Source organism: Tiliqua scincoides, chromosome 1, assembly GCF_035046505.1.
Source record: "Tiliqua scincoides isolate rTilSci1 chromosome 1, rTilSci1.hap2, whole genome shotgun sequence".
NCBI classification, from domain to species: domain Eukaryota; kingdom Metazoa; phylum Chordata; class Lepidosauria; order Squamata; family Scincidae; genus Tiliqua; species Tiliqua scincoides.
The window spans coordinates 55,158,180-55,172,250 of record NC_089821.1 but is presented as its reverse complement, the minus strand read 5'-3'; the positions used below and the strand labels follow the sequence as shown (position 1 = coordinate 55,172,250).

Here is a 14,071-nt window from a genome sequence, read left to right as displayed (position 1 = left end):
CTCAGTTCATGAAAAAGTAAGTGTTCCTGAAAGTGTCCTTGAAGAGTATTTAATGCTTTTTGGGCTTGTTCCTGAGAAGGAAGCCGATGGATCCCTTTCTCTTCCTGACATCTCTGTCCAATAACTGCTGAGATGCCTGTGCTTGCAGCAGCTTGCTAGCTTTTGCAGCCTTTGCCTTGGGGAACTGAAAGGCCCATTTTGGTTTGAATTGATAACCAAGTATCTCAAGCCAATACAATTAAAATGAAGAGTGGAATTGACCACCTATTTATGGAAAATAAAGCGGCACCAAGGCTTTCATAAAAGAAAGTAAAAGGACAGGCTTGTGAATAGGAATTAAAAAGACAGCTCTTTAAGATGAGGAGGGGGCCTATTCTTAGGTCCAAAATAATCTAATTCATCATGCCCCTTCTAATTTCAAAAGAATTTGAATCAGGTCCTTAAAATGTTCTTCCACACCTCATTTTCAAGGTCTTAGTTTTTGCCCTAGAGTGGCAAAATTTATATTTATAAATTTTCATTTCATTTCTATTTATTATTCATTTCATTTCTTGTTTCATTTTTATGCCAGTTTATCTTTTCCATTCGTTCTTGCCATTCTAACCCTCCGTTGGCTTCTTATAAATACAGCATTGTACATATGTATCTTAATAGTGCAATCCTATATGTGTTTACTCAGAAGCAAGTCAAACTGCATTCAGTGGGGCCTACTCTCAGGTAACTGTGCATAGAATTGTAGCCTCACAGCCCAATCCTGAGCAGCCCATTGCACCGGCGGTTCCTTGGGGGCAAGGAACTTTCGTCCCTCTCCCTCAGGTAAGGCAAGCAGCCCTGCAGTGGGGCTACTCAATTCTGCAGCAGCCCTTGGGCCGCAGAATCAAAAGCCTCCGTATTGGGCTGGCAGCCTGACACAGAAACTTGTACCTTAACAGGCAGACAAATGTTAACAGTGACTACAGTTATGCCTATTTTATTTCTGAGTTGCACATTTAGAAAATTCCAGTACAGGGCCTTATATTTGTGTGCATGCACACTACTCAGAGACTGCAACATCAGATTTTTGAATGTGCATTTGTAAAGCACATTTGATCTTACATATATCAAACATAATGAGAACATTGCAGGGGGAGGCCAAGGGTCCACCTACCCTAGCATCCTGTCTCTAACAACGGACAGCAAGTTCCTTACCACAAAGGCAGGACATGTAGGAAATGCCTCTATTTTTCTCATCAGTTTATCTCACAGGTTTCACAACCCAATCTTGAAGCCGGCATCTCCACCAGGTGCAGCTGTGCCAAAATGGCTACCGCTGTATCCAGCAGCACTGTAGGACGTCACCTCCAGAGGTCTCCAGCAGCCACCAGAGGTCTCCTTAGGGGAAGGGGATGAAAGTCCCCTTCCTTGGAGTAAAGGTGCAGGGTACACAATTGGTTTCCTCCAGTCCGCACCATTTTGCCAGTGTAGACTGGAGAAGCTCCGTGTCGGACTTTTCAGCCCAACATACAGAACATACAATCTGGTCCCACTTGCCAGTCCCACCCCCCTCACACCCCAGTTCCTTCCCCTGCCCTCCCCTCCCCCACCCCATTCTGCCCACTTTCCGCCTCCCCCCACCCCAAAACTACTCACCACTGGCCGGCGCTGCTGGAGCACTGGGCGGCCCTCCATGCAACTCTGAGGCTTCTCCTCTCTGGGTGCCATGGATGTGCCTACGGCATGTTTGGGACACCCAGCACAGCTGCTGGAGCTCCATGCTGGCATTCAGGAAGTTTAGGATTGGGGCCTCAATTATTCTGGCTGCTAGTCATTGATAAACCTATCCTTATACATTTGTCAGATTTGAGGAATGTAAACCAGAACTGACCAAAACTACCCTCACCCCTTCAGATGCCAGTGGGGAGACACATTCATATACACAGGAGTCAGATCCTCCGCTTCTTGACACAGATGCTGAGGTCAAGGGATCCAGTCTGGTTCTTTTCTTTTGAATAAGGTTAGAATCTTGGCTCTTATAACGTAGTCAGACTATGAAATGGAGTGAAGAAAATGTGTTCTGTTCCATCTCTTTATCCCTTCCCAAAAACACTAATAGTAATAGATTAGTAATAAATACTTCTAATGCAGAGAACAACAACAGCCACTCTTTATAGCGTTCATAGATCTCATGAAGGCTTTTGACCTGGTCAGCAGGGACGGCCTCTTCAAGATTCTTCAAGATCAGATGTCCACCCAGGCTCCTCAGCATCATCAGGTCTTTCCACGAGAACATGAAGGGCACTGTTGTCTTCGATGGCTCCACATCAGACCCCTTTGACATCTGAAGCGGAGTGAAGCAGGGTTGTGTTCTCGCGCCGACCTTGTTTGGGATTTTCTTTGCTGTCCTGCTGAAGCAGGCCTTTGGAACTGCAACAAAAGGCATCTATCTCCAGACCAGATCAGACGGAAAGCTCTTCAACCTCTCCAGACTGAGAGCAAAGTCCAAAGTCCAGCTGAAATGTCTTCGTGACTTCCTCTTTGCCGACGATGCAGCTGTCACCGCCCACTCTGCCAAAGATCTCCAGCAGCTCATGAAGTGTTTTAGCAAGGCTTGCCAAGACTTTAGACTGACAATCAGCCTGAGGTGATTGGTTCAGGTCATGGTTCAGGTCATGGTCATGGTTCATGGATGTGGACTCGCCTCCCTGCATTACAATCTCTGCGCACAAACTGGAGGTTGTCCATGACTTTGTGTACCTTGACTCAACGATCTCCGACACTCTTTCTCTCGATACTGAGCTAAACAAATGCATCGGTAAAGCAGCTACCACATTTTCCAGACTCACAAAGAGAGTCTGGTCCAACAAGAAGCTGACGGAACATACCAAGATCCAGGTCTACAGAGCTTGCGTCCTGAGTACACTTCTGTACTGCAGCAAGTCATGGACTCTTCGCTCACAACAGGAGAGGAAACTGAATGCTTTCCACATGTGCTGCCTGCGACGCATCCTTGGCATCACCTGGCAGGACAAAGTTCCAAACAACACAGTCCTGGAATGTGCTGAAATCCCTAGCATGTATCCACTGCTGAAACAGAGACGCCTGCGTTGGCTCGGCCATGTCGTGAGAATGGATGATGGCCGGATCCCAAAGGATCTTCTCTATGGAGAACTCGTGCAAGGAAAGTGCCCTACAGGTAGACCACAGCTGCAATACAAGGACATCTGCAAGAGGGATCTGAAGGCCTTAGGAGTGGACCTCAACCGGTGGAAAAACTTGGCCTCTGAGTGGCCCGCTTGGAGGCAGGCTGTGCAGCATGGCCTTTCCCAGTTTGAAGAGACACTTGGCCAACAGTCTGAGGCTAAGAGGCAAAGAAGGAAGGCCCATAGCCAGGGAGAGAGACCAGGGACAGACTGCACTTGCTCCCAGTGTGGAAGAGATTGTCACTCCCGAATTGGCCTTTTCAGCCACACTAGACGATGTTCCAGAACCACCATTCAGAGCGCGATACCATAATCTTTCAAGACTGAAGTTTGCAAACACAGGGCTGAACTGGAATTGCATTTTCATTGGAAATGGATTTGCCACCTTGCTGCACCAGAAGTAAATTTATGACTGTCACTATAACCTGGGGACTGTGCTTGTAAACCCCTGCATGTTTTACCAATTGCAACTTGTAATTTTGTGAAGGACAGAAAGCTATAAATATACAGACTGATGGGATGGCATTAGACTGAAGGAACTGAAGGCAGAGTAAGGGTGACAAAGATGACAATGTACTAAAAGGTTGTACAAAGACAGTCTGGTCCAACAAGAAGCTGACGGAACATACCAAGATCCAGGTCTACAGAGCTTGCGTCTTGAGTACACTTCTGTACTGCAGCGAGTCATGGACTCTTCGCTCACAACAGGAGAAGAATTTGAAGACTGCCGATCTAAACATTTAGATGCACACTCATTATACCTTACGTTCAAGACAGTCAGTTTTTAGAAATCATGCCTAACTTGGGGTCAAAACAAATGTGACTTTAATTCCAACTCTACCAATGGAGACCTAGTTCAGTGAATGACTGTCTAGTTTTCTCATTACATGTACATGGAGAGGTACATGTATTCTGATGCGTGGAATACTCTTTCTGCATGCCCTGTGTGTTCATCATCATGCCTTCACTCCTTTGCCTCTTCCTAGGTCACTGCATTCCTGAGAATTTCTGTATGCATTTCAATAACCTTCAGCTGATAGTCGATCCACAATTGGAGAGTCAGCAGGGAACCCAATACTGAATGCAGCATGACTGAAACTTCTCACTTCTGAAAGAAATAAAAAGGTTCACAGGACAAAAAGAAAGACAGGGACACAAACGGACAAAAGGCTCACAGGACAGGGACCCAACTATGCATTTAGTATCATGTTTCTTTTGCTCTAGAAGGGAGCAAAATGAGTCTGCAGGCTGGAATATTGACCGGGAAGTGCAGAACAGAAGGCAGAATATACAACCAAGTGTGGAAGCTTTTATTCCCTTACCAGGGTTACTGTTGACTAATTAGGTAGGTTGTGGGCAGAGAAGACCACTAGACATTCGAAAACCAAGAACAAGCTCATTATGGGTGACATTCTAAAAGACCTATTGTTGGATGAACAATGGACTGCAGGAGCTGAAGGCACTAACCTGAAATTCTGCAGTGCTGACAACAGGCATAACAGTGGTTCTTGGGAGGCTCGCCATACCTAACATGGTTATCAACAACTGCGGGAGGAACCTCCCCAGGAAAACTTATAATAGCAGTTCCCATAAAACCCATCAATTCTGGTTTTATAATTTAGCAGTCTGCCCCATCTCAAATAACAATTATTCAGGGACACCATTAGAATTCATTCATCTTGTATTATGGTTCTAACTTGGCAGAATTTTTATTGCATCTGAGCCTCTTCCCCCCCCCCCCATTCTCCATCTCACCTTCTATTAGCACACAGCCAATTTTCCTTTCTCTCTAACAACACTTGCTGTGCCACTGATTACATTTCTGGCAACTATCACATCCACCCTGGGAAGATTATAGGTACGCCACATGCTAGAACCAACAGAACAGGCAGTCAGAATGCACTTGTCAGCTGTTCACTCACACGGGAATGCAAAACAATACACTTGCTGAGGAAATTCTGTTTGATTCCACCATTACCAGTAGAAAGCTACTCATAATGTAAAAGCCAACAGCGCAATCCTATGCATATTTACTCAGAAGTAAGTCCCACTGTATTCAATGAGGCTTACCTTCAGGTAAGTGCATATAGGATTGTAAAGCTAAAAGCAAACTAGATTCCCAGTTCTTCTTAGTTCTTATTTCCAGTTAGCTTATTTGGAAAGGCCTGGATGGGAGGCACTCCTGACAGTGTTTAGAGTCAATATAAGGTCATCTTACTTCTGTGTTTGTTGAATGTCAGGGCTGCTGAACAGGCTTGGTTAGGCAGATGGAGGACCCTTAAGAGCTGGAGCCCACTGTGAGTATGATCTCATGTAAGAATGACCTAGCAGCTGAAGTTTCCTGTGTTATAGCATTAGGGTCTGCAGGAGCACTTCATAAGGGCAAGTGACTGTAATTGACACAGTGTTGTTTGTAATTGCCATGAGGCACCCTATAGGCAGAAGAACACATTAAATGCACGTGAGCGTAAAGACCTACTTTCTCAGGGAAACGCAGCTAAGGAAGAGACAATTTTGAGCAGAAAAATGACAGGGGGTGGGGTGCTTAAACCCCTTTTCTGTCTGCTGCTGCTGCTTCTTAACTCCAAAATACCCCGAAATCTCTCTTTGCCTGAAGTGGGAGAAGGTTTCAAATGCATGTTTGTGAAGGTAAACAAGTCTGGAATTCCACAGTGACAAAAGCACATTGCATTTTAGAGGGCAGAGAAGTGGCAGTGGCCTTCCCTTCTGCAGCTGCATCTTCACCCAAAATTGCCCCCTCCCAGAGAAGCTTTACCCAGAGATGGGCAAATCTGGCATGGCTTAACTTGACTTGGGTCCCAAGACTCCGCCCCCTTTAACTTGACTCAAAAATGAGAACAGGCAGACTTTCCAAGTCACCCAGAGTCTTTTCTTTAAAAAAAGTCAGCTGCAGCTCCGCAGAATAAAATGGAGCTGCTGGTGGAGTGTGTGTATGTTGGAGGTCTCATTTAATACTCCCCTGATGACCCCATCCCATCTGAAAACAAGGTGGGAGAGACTGGGAAGAACTGCATGAGAGTGGGAACAGAAGTGGCAAGAGGGAGGAGGATCACGCACAGCAGCTGGAAGGCTTACCAGTATGACCCAATCCTTTGCAGCTCTACTCAGAAGTAGTCCCATTGTGGTCAGTCATTCAATAAGCCTGCTGAAGCCATGCCATGAGTTTCTCCTGGATGGCTAGGAACTGTCTCACCCACTCGCCTTCTCTCCTCACTTGTCCAGGGAAAAAATGTTCATCCAATGATCATCAGTTCCTTCAGAGATGGAGAAGACAATCCACTCCCACCTCCCCCCACCTCCTGCTCGATGCAAAACCAAAACATTAACCCTTTCCTGCTTCCTGGCTGGAACTTCCCTGCTGCTTGCCCAGTCTGAATGATGGCCCCATGAAGTCTTTCATACCACAAAAAAGTAAGCAAGCACACCCAGACACAGACAGACTCGAGTCTGCACATGTGGGGACTCATTTCTGTCAGTGGCCTCAGACTCGAGTCAATGTTGGAGTCATTGACATGCGAGACTTGAGTGTACACAAGTCAGCAAAAACACGTGTTTTTGCAACTCGAACTTGAGTCACCTGGCTCAAGTTCCCATCCCTGGCTTTACCATGGAAAAGCCAGAGTTGGACTTCTGCTACAGAAGTTCTGTGTGCAAGTGTAATTCCACACTAAATCTCTGCAGTGCCATGAATGTGCAGCATACTTTTATTTTTATTTTTCAGTCTGACTTTTTTACTAGTGGGATAAGAAGTCTTGAAGTGAGATTGGAGTGGCATCTGAATTGGATTGGCATCAATCCAATTAGCCTGATGGCCTGATGAAATTAGTCTGCTGAAATGGGTAGAAACTTTGCATTTCACTTCAGTGGGCCTTAGCTAACACTCTGATTTACTTGTCTTGCCTGTTCTCTGTATAATTGATTTTTGTGTTCTGAAAAACTATGATTTGCCTTCAGGACCACACAGATCAATATGAAGGAAAGGGGAAGAGAGAAAGAGTAAAAGAAATGGAAATCTACCAACTCCCTGATAAAGCCAAGATCAATGGTCTTTTCTGATTTCTAGATGATGGTTCAGATTTCTCAGAAACTCCATCACTTTAGATTTTTCAGAAAACATTTAAGATCTGATTATGAGAGTAAAGACAGATGACAATTTTCCATGGTAACTTACCACTTCCAACCTTTTTCATGTCGTGGCACACTGAAAAGGCACTAAAATGTTCAAGGCCAATGGTCAAAACATCAGTGTTTTGATCATTGACAAGGCACACCATGCTGTTGGTGGGGGACTCACATCCCCCAATGGCCCTACTAATAAATGACCCTCTACCAAATTCCCGCGGCACACCTGGGGACCCATTCGCGGCACAGTAGTGTGCCACAGCACAGTGGTTGAAAATGGCTGATCTAACTATGAGTAAACTGGTAGGTGAACCTTGCCAAAGGTTGAAGATAATCTTGCCACTTCCCTGTGAACTTGAATGTTTGACCTGGTCACGTGTGGTAAACTTCTCAGTACAAGGCAAACAATATAGATGACTTAGGGCTGAATCCTATGGGCTTCTAGTGCCAGAGCCAAGTTCCAGCACCAGCATTGGGTGTCGCAAAGGTGCTGTAAGACCATAAGGATAGACACTGCCTGAAGCAAGAGAACTCCAGGCGGCAATAAGGACTTTTGGAGCAAAGAGGTGGTGTTCCAGGGTGGGAGAGAATTGGGCAGTGGAAGGAACTGGCCTGTGAAGGGGTGGGTCCAAAGGAACCCTACTCCACCATACCCTATCCTCCATGTCAGGTTGAAGAGCCAGACACTGAGGTTCTAGAGTCTACGTCGGCAAAATAACTGGTGCAGACTTGAGAAACCCCATTGCAGGGATTGGAGCCTTCCTTGGGAGAAGGGGGTGAAAATCCCCTTTGCCCGAGAAGATCGCTGGATAAAGCAGTAGCCATTTTGGCACCGCTGCACCCAGTGGCACCACCAAGTATAGGACTGGGCTGTCATTTCCCAAATGATTACATACATACTCTGGTAACGTACCTTTTAGTACATTGTCATCTTTGTCACCCTTACTCTGCCTTCAGTTCCTTCAGTCTAATGCCATCCCATCAGTCTGTATATTTATAGCTTTCTGTCCTTCACAAAATTACAAGTTGCAATTGGTAAAACATGCAGGGGTTTACAAGCGCAGTCCCCAGGTTATAGTGACAGTCATAAACTTAATTCTGGTGCAGCAAGGTGGCAAATCCATTTCCAATGAAAATGCAATTCCAGGTCAGCCCTGGTGAGCTGTCAACATTGGTCACAAGATCTGGTGTCAGTGGTACACATACATCAAGATCTGACAGCTTGGTTGGTTGGCACATAGGGTGTGATACCGATACCTGAAACACACCATAGGGTGTGTTCCCTAATACTGTAGTTTCCTAGGATCCTGAAGTCAGGCTGCAATCCTATACAGAATTTACCCAGCAATAATTCCCATTGAACTCAGCGGGACTGACTACTGAATAGACATGCATGTGATTGTGCTATTAAAAGGGTTGGGCTAGTGCTGGGGAAAGGAGGAATGTATCCTAGCCAGTGCTGGTGAGGATCAGGCAGTGCTTGTGCTATGAGAGTATTACGGAAGGAAGCATGGTAGTGGAAACCAGAAATGATGATTGGCAACCAAGCCCAGCTGCAATTTTGGGCCACTTAAACTGAGAAGAAATTGTATTATTGGAGCTTGGAGTATGATATGTATATCCATTGCATTGTTGAATAGTATAATTTGAAGGGATTTTTAGAAATACTGTCCAACATGACAGCCCCATGAACAACTGCAGTAGGAATTGGTTAAGCTTCCCATTTATTTCTTGGAAGCATTAACAGGAACCAAAAATGTCTGTTCCACATCATAACAATACCCCCCACCTACCCCCCCCCCCAGTTTTTCCTTTTGTCCTGGGGTTGTGGCAAGAATGTGAGTGTTAACAAATACTGATCTAATTGGAACCATAGGGGAAGAACAACTTATTCATTTGGTTTTCAACTTTCTTCTTGCTCTGATCATATATTTCATATCACTTATTTATTTATATTTATTCATTTATTTTGCCCATATTTGTGTGTGGCATATTCCTGAACATTTTTCTGCATTCTCTTCTGTAACAAATCCAAGTCAGTTGCTCTTTTAGTTTGTGAATCAATCATGTAGATTTGTTTACTTGGATGAATTTTTGTTTTGCACCAAAAGGACACACTACATGGGCTGAATTCTAAGACAACAGAGAATATTAATGTCTGCTCTCTTGTCAGTGGAGTTGGTCAGGCTGGTGTCATCAGGAGGGTTATTTTTAGCTCTCTAATTTCCTTAGTTACTGCCTTTTGGTTTAGTCTCAAGAGGGTTCTTAGCAGGGCTGTATGCCTATACACTGCACTAAAGCAATTGCAATTCTATGCCCAGATAGTCCAAATTCTGCCCCAAGAAAAATTGGAATATGCAACCCATAATGTTATTTGATCAAGTTTATATAATCTGTCTGCTTGTGCATATTTTATTTTCACTTTGCTAGGTAGGAGGAGGCAACAAAAAGCTATGAAAACCATTCCAATCACTAGAACATTTCCCCAGTCACATTTCTCTGTCCTGAGATTTCAGCACACATTGCTCAAATACTTGGAAGCATATTGTTAGATTGTGAGCCCTTTGGGGGTTAAATGTGGGATCAATGTGTGGATTTATTTTACTGTGTAAACTATTTTGTGAACTACTGTTGTTGAAAAGTGGTATATAAGTATTCGTATTAATAACATCATTACTGCCAAAAAGACTAGAAACTTGTTCCTAAAACAAATAAAAAAGCACTGAATCTCAGAATTAACTCTACACCCAGTCCTACAGTGCAGTGGTTCTCAATCTTTTAGCATCGGGACCCACTTTTTAGAATGAGAATCTGTCAGGACCCCACTGGAAGAGATGTCATGACCAGAAGTGACATCATCAAGCAGGAACATTTTTAAGAATGATAGGCTGGAATCCTACCCACACTTATCCAGGAGTAAGTCCCATTGACTATCATTGTTAAAAGCATATACATAGTAGCCTGTAAAAGTACAGATCTGTAACATTTCCCCAAATGCAATCACATACCAGTCTGTTATATAGTATTGAAATGAATGGGGACCCACCTGAAATTGGCTTGTGACCCACAACCCAACTGTGGTCTCCCAACCTCCTTTTTGAGAAACACTGCGATAGTGTATAAAGAATTGCAGCCTACCCATCATGATTGCCTGATTATGAGATAATCCCCTCTCTAGTATGAATGAACCTTTCTTATTGACATGTCACCTTTCTAGGTTGAAGATGCCATGATGGATGTATACGATTTCGTTTATGAAGAAGTGAGAAACAATGCTTCCAACAGTAGAAGCCTGGAGCTGCTTACCATCCACAGAACGGTGATCTGATCACATGATTTTGTTATAGGCAGTTCCAAAAGAACTAATTTCTTGAATTTAGAACCTGATCCAGAAACAGTCTGATGTTTCACTTCAATAAACAAGATGCCATCATATTTCCATTTAGTTACAAATAATTAGGGGCATGATTCAGTCAAATTTAAGCATGTTTGAAATCCCAGTAATTTTTATGCTGGAAAGTAGGTACATGCTTAACTCCATTTAAAACCAATGGGACTTGAAATTGTTTTTAACATTGACTGGATAATGCCATTTTTTGCTTAGAGCAGGGGTGCCCAAACTTTTTGGCAGGAGGGCCACATCATCTCTCTGACACTGTGTTGGGGGCCGGGGTAAAAAAAGAATTAATTTACATTTCAAATTTGAATAAATTTACATAAATTTATTAGAGATGGAACTTATATGAATGAATGAAGGTCTTGCAATAGCTCAGGGTCTATAAAGCCTTGCACAAAGCAAGGCCAGCCTTTCCTTCTGCTGCTGCTGCTGCATCACAGACGTGAAACAGCAAGTAGCGGAAGGAGCCATCGTCCCATAGCTCACATGAAAGGTCAAACAGTCGCCCTCACACCGAGAGCAGTTGCAAAAGCAGATCCTTTATATTGCAGTCATTGTGTCTGGTTAATGAAATCTGCCTCACTGAGCCTTGGGCAAGGAAGAAAGCCAAGTCTGTCTTCAGCTTTCTCACCAAGTAGGAAGCACAGTGCTTTCTTGGTTGTTCCTGTTGACCCTCCTCTAGTATTGCTAACAGGGTGGTAATGTTTTTTCCAGCTCACAGAGATTAAAAGCTGCATCAAAGATGCTTCTACTTCACCTGATTCCTCATTTGGTAGGGACAATTCTAAAATACCTCCTATGATGTTTTGATTTTTCCATCTGTAAAATGGGAGCACAAAATGGGACTTTAAATCTGTAAAATGGGAGTTATTAGAAGCACAAAATAGGACTTTGGGTTCTTTGTGCTGAGATATGTAAGATTAGGCAAGAAAGAAGGAAGGAGATCAAAAAACCCAAAATGAGCAAATGTTGATCTTCCAGATAAATGTTTATCAGAAACAGCCCATGCTCCTGGGCCAGCATGGGCTCCAGCAAGTCTCCAGAGGGCCAGAGGCTCATTGGAGACTGGGGGCTCCCCGCAGGCCAGATTGGGTGTCCCTGAGGGCCGCAAGTGGCCCCCAGACCGGGGTTTGGGCACCCCTGGCTTAGAGCACAGTTTTGCACTGTAACTGGTACAGCTGCCTTTTAATTATTCTCTATAAGTTAGCACAACAAAAACACACACACAATTCAGGGAATCCATGAAGACAAGTATCAAAAGTCCCAGTGAATTGCTAAGATACATAGTTTGGTGGCCCAAGCTGATGGTAGAATGACTGAGAACAGGCTCCTGATAACTGAAATGACAACAGTTATAAATATGAGTAAACTTCAGTAAACTTCAGTCCATCGTATCCAATACATGATGTTTGGTTCTGATCTCTTGGAGATCATGTATGCAGCAAACTGGGATGTATGAATGGAATTAGTCTGCATGCTAACCCATCAATTTTGACTCATCTGCTGCTCATGCTACTTAGTGGAAAGTTTTCCAGACTGGGGGAAGGAAGGTTATACAGTACTGTACTTCCAGGGAGGGCAAAATGTGGCTGCCCCAAGGAGAGCAGAATGGGAAAAAGAGGTTTACATAGCATGAGTGGTTGAATCTTTGCAACTACAGTAGTAGCAACTCAGAATAGTTCAATCCTCCTTTGGCAGTAGCAAGCTTGAAACAGATAGCAGTGTTGTGTGGAGATGTGAAAGACACAGCAGTAAAGAAGGGATGTTTGTTGGAGAGGGAGAGAGACATGTACGAACTATGCAGATGTGGCTGACTAAGGGAAATACTATACCCTTGCACCACAGGAACCGTTCTTGAGAAACATTTATCTGGAAGATCAACATTTGCTCATTTTGGGTTTTTTGATCTCCTTCCTTCTTTCTTGCCTAATCTTACATATCTCAGCACAAAGAACCCAAAGTCCTATTTTGTGCTTCTAATAACAGAAAGTTTTTTGGAAGGCATTTTCCCAACAACAACTACATACATAGCCTGTGTTAGGGACACCAGGAAGGCAAAGGGAGAGCAATCGCAACCACTCCCATTTTACAGATGGAAAAATCAAAACATCATAGGAGGTATTTTAGAATTGTCCCTACCAAATGAGGAATCAGGTGAAGTAGAAGCATTACCACCCTGTTAGCAATGCTAGAGGAGGGTCAACAGGAATAACCAAGAAAACACTGTCCTTCCTACTTGGTGAGAAAGCTGAAGACAGACTTGGCTTTCATCCTTGCCCAAGGCTCAGTGAGGCAGATTTCATTAACCAGACACAATGACTGCAATATAAAGGATCTGCTTTTGCTCACAGGAGGGAATCAAGCATCTAGCCAGAATGCTCTCTCTCTCTCTCTCTCTCTCTCTCTCTCTCTCTCTCTCTCTCTCTGGCTTTTTGTTGATTGCCACTGCAGCTTTTTGTGTGGCCAAATACTGTACAAGACAATGTTCTTCTACTTTTTAAGAGTCACATAAAATAGGCAATTTCAGCAGTTGCTGCTTTTTTCACCCTGGCAGCACTGTGATAAAACGAAATGCACCTGCTGAAATTCCCAGAAGAGCCTGCCCTCTGTTCCATCTGGTCACTGTAGCGATGCCTTAGATGACAAAACAAGCAAAGAGTGCCTCTGTTAACTTCTGCTATATATTGCATTCTGGGCCTTGAATTAACTGAGATCATGCTATGAAAAATGTTGAGGCACATACAAGGTATTTAATTTTGCTGTAAAGATAAATCCAAAGCCACACTGGCTCAAAGACACAAGAAACTGATCCCTGCCCTGATACTTCCCCTCCTTGTCCAGAGCCCATCCCTGCTGCCCACTTCCTGGCACCAGCTGTGGCTGAGCGCTCCAGTGACACATGCATGCAGTTGGTCACCAGCCATTTACACTGGCCACTCCTTTCCATACCCCATGGCTGCAGCAAAAGCAGTCTGGACCTTCCATTGATGGAATAGTGCAGGGGTCTCTAAACCTTTAGGCCAGAGGGCCACATCAATTATCTGGTATGGTGTCAAGGGCCAGAAAAATAAATTTTAAATATAACATTTAAATAAGTACATTAGAAAGCCTTAGAAAGCCTAAGGTTTTCAGACTGCCCGAAATCAGGAAGACCAGGAAGTGATGTTTTCAGGCCTTTAGAAGACATTCTGAGGGGAGGCGTATGTCCTCCCCAGCCTCCAGGAGCACAGCTGTAGTCACATTTGGTTGAGTGGGCCACAGGCTTGTAGGGGACCAGAGGCTTGCCACAGGCCAGATTGAGGCTTGTTGTGGGCCACATCTGGCCCCCGGGCCAGGGTTTGGAGACCCCTGG

The 14,071-nt window shown here is 44.2% G+C and overlaps 1 protein-coding gene across 1 annotated transcript in view; it reads left to right on the top strand.

Moving 5' to 3' along the window:
* Positions 1 to 14,071, top strand: part of TSPAN32 (tetraspanin 32) — a 58,559-nt gene that overhangs the window by 32,370 nt on the left and 12,118 nt on the right. The window contains exon 5 of the mRNA XM_066635821.1: positions 10,540 to 10,641. Within this exon, the coding sequence (XP_066491918.1) occupies positions 10,540 to 10,641 (102 nt within the window). The remainder of the gene's footprint in view (positions 1 to 10,539; positions 10,642 to 14,071) is intronic.